Genomic DNA, 5,428 nt, shown 5'->3' with positions numbered 1-5,428 from the left:
CACCTCACGCTTGGACCCACCTCATCTCTCTCCAGCTGGTTAACGCCCAAGCTACTAAGTTAGCAGACCTAAATGCCAAGCGCATGAGAACTAATTAATAGAGCAGAAAGAATCAGCAAAACCACCCACTTCTTAAGGTCTCAGAGAAAAATGCAGCAATCTTCACCCAACAGCCTTTGCAGAAGCCAACAAGCAGCTCCTCCTTGCGTGACAGCTCCCCCAGCTGCACTCACAGCTCAGCAGCATCATTTCCCAATTCATCAAAAAGCCATACAGCAACAAGCACATCAGCTGCTAAACCAAATTAGTAATCTATTAGAGCACTGCTACCACTGTGTGGGACTGGAAACCTTAGGCATGCACATTTCAGACCTATAGACGTAGTGCCCTGTGTGTGTTTGATTGAACAAATCAACCTGCTGTCTTGTAGATCCAACCCATACCAAACCAACCTGCTTCGAGACGGTGTGAGGAGGTACCTGCAGCTGCCAGCAGACCAGACAGTACTGATACTGCATGCCAAGGTCGCCCAGAAGTCATACGGCAATGAAAAAAGGTAGGAGATTGCTCCAGCTTCTCTGATAGCCACTCCCAAACCCAGCCTCCTAAAGCTCCATTTCAGGCTTGCTAGATTTTTCTGGTCTAAGCTGGCGAAATTAAATGATTGAACATATCCCCTCTCCATCCGCTTACCACCTCTTTGCATCCAAACCTGTCATTTAGTTCTTCATGAACTGAACAACACAAGAAGGACATTAACCCCCACCTGCACCCATTCCAGCTAGACATTCCTAATGGTTAGGTTCCTCCTGTGAAGTACTGGAGAGCAGAAGGATGAAATAAAATAAAGATGCTATTCATATCTCACCCCCCAACATGAAAGGTGAATGTTTTAAGTGCTCTGAAAATCTTGTCTTAAAATCTGAACAGCCACAGCTGGGACTGGGGCATTTCCATCAATGCCCACGGTCTCCAAAATGCTGCTATTTTTGATAATCCTTCCCACACTGCAAAAACACCTTGAGGTTCTGGCTTGAATCTCCAAAATAGCTACTCTGGGGCAGTGACGTCAGACTGTGGCACTGCAATATAATTAATCCTCCATTAATCTTTGTGATATAAATAATCCTGCGTTATTACCAAGTGTGGAGTAGCTATGCGGCGACGAGCTCTACCGCTAAGGCATAACCCACCCAGACCCCAGAGACTCCAGGACACAGCTCTAGGCTGGGCTGGATGTGCCTACAAAGTCCTCATCACATCCAACCTCCTGCCAGGGGCTGCTGGTCCACAGGTAAAGGTTTTACTTTGGGACTGGGTCACCTAGCCAGGATGGAAGCTCTCATATCGCTGAGCCTCTGGAATAGGCTTTTTTCCTGGCTCCAGTCACTTTGCAAGGGAGCAAGGTGAAAATCAGATGCCAGGTCTGGAGAGGGATAGAAAACCAGGACAGAGCTCCCAGGTTGAAGTTTAAAGGTGCTGGCATCGTTTTTCTTCATGGTGGGAGTCAGGGGCCCATGCTGTGGATGACTTGTTTAAACAGACCTGTACCCAGGACTTCAGGGGCTCTGCAATATCCAGCCCCCTGCACTGGTGTTTTCTTTGCTAGTGCTTTGCCCTGTATCAATAGAGGATGAATTTGCACCATTCACACAAGTGCAAAGATAGTGGAAACCTAAATAAAACACAGGAAAATAGGTTTCTAAAGCCCTGGCTATAGATTTATTTGTGTTGGGCTCTGAACCTGGCTGTGAATGCAAACTCTGTTCCTGACCTGATGAAATTCCCACCTGGCAGAGGCAGGGGACCCGATCCTCCATCAGCTCAGGACAGGGAGGGGGGCTGGTGTGCCCTGTCCTTCCCTCCTGGGGCCATCCCAGGACCAGGGGGCCACCAGCAACACAGACAGAGATGGCAGCCACCCAGGCTGGAGGCACCCAGTGCCGGATGAGGTCTGACCCAGCTGCTTCAGCAAAGCCCGATTCCTCTGGCCAGCCCTGCCCATGCCCCCCCAGCTGGGGGTCCCCAGCACCTCGCTGCAGCACCACGTACCTCCCGAGTGTTGCAGAGGGTTGTTCCTGACAGTGGTCAGCCCCAGTGAAGGTCTTCTCTCTCAGCACAGCCATGTCGTCACCCTCGAGCACCTTTTTTGGACGCTGAAGCGCAACAAGAAAATGCCCTCTTGTCTCTGCAGATTTTTCTGCCCCCCACCTTGTGTTTACCTGAGCGGGCCTGGCTGGAAGTTAAAGCAGGAGCAGATGAAAGGTAAGCACTGGGCAGCATCCCTGGACTGCTGCTCCCACCCTTGCCACAGAGGGCTGCCCTCTGCCTCTGCAATGGGGAGAGCGACCCACTTAGTTTATCTTTGCCCCCACCAACTCCTCCTTCCCCCTCAGGGCTGATCTCTCTTTGGTCAGACTCGGGGAGGGCTGGAGCTCAGGCTACCCACCGTGCCGGGAGGAGCTGAGCCTGTGCAGGGGACTGGAGGGTGCTTCTCCCCATCTCTTCCAGCCAGGGACGTAGGAGAGGCAGGTTTTCGGGTGTGCGGGTACATGGGGCTGGACAGCATGGGCAGCACCTTGATGGAGACACAGAAGCTCAGCTTCGAGGAGCAGCCGGATGCAAAGGTAAAGCCCGCTGTGTCCTGGGGCTGCGGGAAGCCTGGAATGTTGCATTACCCTCTTCCTCGAGGTGGTGCGGTCCTTCATCCCTATCCATCCTCCTCTCCCCTGCTCTGCCGCCCTGTTGCAGCAGCCCGAGCAGGCTCCCCTGCCTTTCAGAGCCCCTTTTTCCTTTGGCACCATCTTTTCAGGTTGGCAGGTGAGCTGCCAAAATTTTGCACAGCCCTGGTCCCTTCTCCCAATGAGCAGTGCTGCTGCTCATCGCAAAATGAAAGCCCAGTCTTTCATTTGCTAAACAAAACAGCTAAAAAAAAAAGGGAAAAAAAGAAAACCAACCCCAATTGATCCAGAAGTTCAAGAGCTTGGACAGATCTCTGGCATCTATTGATAGAAAGAGAAAAAAAAAAAAAAAGACAAAAAAAAAGACAAAAAAAATATTATCTGGGGTCCCCAAAGAGCGCAGGGTCTGAGTCAGGCCAGAAACCTTACAAAAAGAGCCTTTGTCCGCAGTGCTTGCATTGCTGCTAGGGCAGGGCGTATCGGCCAGGACGGCGGGGAAACCATAAACCCAGGGCCATTTCTCATGTTATGTGGGATAAATCACACGTGAACATTCATTTCCATGAGGAATTCTCTGCTCCCAGTGTAAATAAAGCCTCTGCCTATCCCCGGCTCTTCATTCCACCTGTAATAACATCTCCAGTCGTTTCCCCCTTTAAACGAACCCGGGGCTCTTTGAAAGGGCACTATTATGTCCTTGCAGGGCAGTGAGGAGGGTGAGGAGGGTGAGGAAGGCTGGCAGGGCTGGGCTGGAGCTGTCGACAGCCCCTCTCTGCCCTTGGCAGGGCTTCGGCTGCGCCAAGGCTCTGTACATCTCGGACGCGGACAAGCGCAAGCATTTCCGCCTGGTCCTGAAGCTCTTCTTCAGCAACGGGCAGGAGATCGGCACCTTCCACAGCAAGCTGATCAAGGTCATCTCCAAACCCTCACAGAAGAAGCAGTCTCTGAAGAACACGGACCGTGCGTACAGGGGTGGCTCTGTGCGAGCCCAGGGCGGGAAGCTGTCCTAGCGCTCACAGCTTGACTCCGCAGCAGTCCGGGCTGGATGCAAAACCTATGAGCACCCTCAAAAACAGGGAAGGAATGTATCTAGGCACAATGATATCTCTCTTCTGAAGGGTTCACCCATCACAATGTGTAATACCCTGATGCCAACATGCTCCCCATTCCATGGGCTTCACCTTTGAGAAGCCCAGCTGGGCTGGCACTCAGAGACAGCAGCAGCCAGAGCAGGGAGGGTGCTGGTTTCTGCTGGTGTGGTTACACCAGTAGCCAGGACTTGTCCTCCCTTGACTTGACAAAGCCATAGTTCAAGGCACACACACCTAGTCTGCGCTAACCCAGCCACCTCTCCCCACAGTCTGCATCTCCTCAGGCTCCAAAGTCTCCCTCTTCAACCGCCTACGCTCCCAGACCGTCAGCACCCGCTACCTCTCTGTCGAGGGGGGAGCCTTCATCGCCAGCGCCAGGCAGTGGGCAGCCTTCACCCTCCACCTGGGTAAGGAGCCTCTCACAGGACTGCTGACACCGGCCATGCCCAGGCTGCCCTCCAGCCCCAGCTGCCCCTCCTGCAAAGCCAGTTCTCAGGGGTGAACAGGGTGGGAATTAGCCTGGGGATGCAGGAACTCAGGTCTCACCTCTGCCTGGTGTGTCTCTGGAGCCAGTGGCTCTTTCCCGCTGGCTTTGAGGGTTAGCATCACGTCCTGAGGGCACATAGGCTGTGAAAAAGGCAGCAAGAGCTGTATCGGTTTGGAGGTTCACAAATCCAAGTGAGTAACTTGTGTGGAAGAGGCAAGAGCCCAGGGTATCCCTGCCCACATTGCCTCTGCAGTGTCCCTGCAAGGTACCGCATCCCAGTCCCACTCTCCTGCGCTGGGCTCCCCAGAACCAGTGGTCTCTCCAAGCACCTGCCAAGCAGAGAAAGCAGTAAGAGAGCACCAGGAGCACGGACAGACCTGGGCTTGGTAGGGCAACCCAGGTTGTTCCCTGGCTGCTCAGAGTTCTGACTCTGCTTCTCTCCTTCCCGGCAAGCTGATGAGAGCTGCACCCGGAGTGAGTTCCCTCTGCGGGAAGGGTACATCCGCTATGGCTCCGTGGTCCGGCTTGTCTGCACGGCCACTGGCATCACCCTGCCGCCCCTGGTAAGCCTCCATCCCTGCAGGCGTCATGCCCGTGGAGCTGGCTGCCTCGTGCTGCTGAGCGACAGGTACCAGCCCTGGGACGCTGATGCCGCCCCACAGATCATCCGGAAGGTGACAAAGCAGTATGCCATGCTGGATGTGGACGAGCCCATCTCTCAGCTCCACAAATGTGCCTTCCAGTTCCAGGGCAGCGACCGCATGTACCTGTGTCTCTCCACAGAGAAAGTGATCCAGTTCCAGGTATGGCAGTGCGAGGAGGAGGTGAAGACCCCCAGGGTACTCCTGATCCTCTCTCCAAGGTCCTCTGGGCTGGAGGATATGTCACAGGGAGGGGTTGTCCAGCTGAGAGGGTTTGCATCCAAATTAAGGTCAGAATCGCTGCAAGGCCATCTGCCTCCAGCTTGCCTGTTTCAGTGGGATCATCACCACCAAGGTCTTTGCAGAGGCACCGTGATCCCCATTTCCCAGTGAGCGAAGCACTCACTTGTTGGAACCGAGACACTGGAGGCAGAAGCCAGGCGTCCTGTCCCCGGCCCCCAATGTCCCCACTGTGGGGTGTCTGCAGCTGCGCCACTCTCTGCAGGCATCTCCCGGCCCCAAGGGAGG

General features: G+C 54.2%; 1 protein-coding gene across 1 annotated transcript in view; it reads left to right on the top strand.

Annotated features, from left to right (window-relative positions):
- Positions 1-430: 430 nt before the first annotated feature.
- Positions 431-5,428, top strand: part of RBPJL (recombination signal binding protein for immunoglobulin kappa J region-like) — a gene marked incomplete at its 5' end in the record, with an annotated part of 6,123 nt that continues 1,125 nt past the window's right edge. The window contains 7 exons of the mRNA XM_009871922.1: positions 431-556; positions 2,195-2,265; positions 2,512-2,627; positions 3,467-3,641; positions 4,042-4,179; positions 4,713-4,822; positions 4,922-5,062. Coding sequence (XP_009870224.1) covers positions 431-556; positions 2,195-2,265; positions 2,512-2,627; positions 3,467-3,641; positions 4,042-4,179; positions 4,713-4,822; positions 4,922-5,062 — 877 coding nt within the window. The remainder of the gene's footprint in view (positions 557-2,194; positions 2,266-2,511; positions 2,628-3,466; positions 3,642-4,041; positions 4,180-4,712; positions 4,823-4,921; positions 5,063-5,428) is intronic.

This window comes from Apaloderma vittatum, unplaced genomic scaffold, assembly GCF_000703405.1.
Source record: "Apaloderma vittatum isolate BGI_N311 unplaced genomic scaffold, ASM70340v1 scaffold36786, whole genome shotgun sequence".
Taxonomy (NCBI): domain Eukaryota; kingdom Metazoa; phylum Chordata; class Aves; order Trogoniformes; family Trogonidae; genus Apaloderma; species Apaloderma vittatum.
This window is presented reverse-complemented; position numbering and strand designations above follow the sequence as displayed.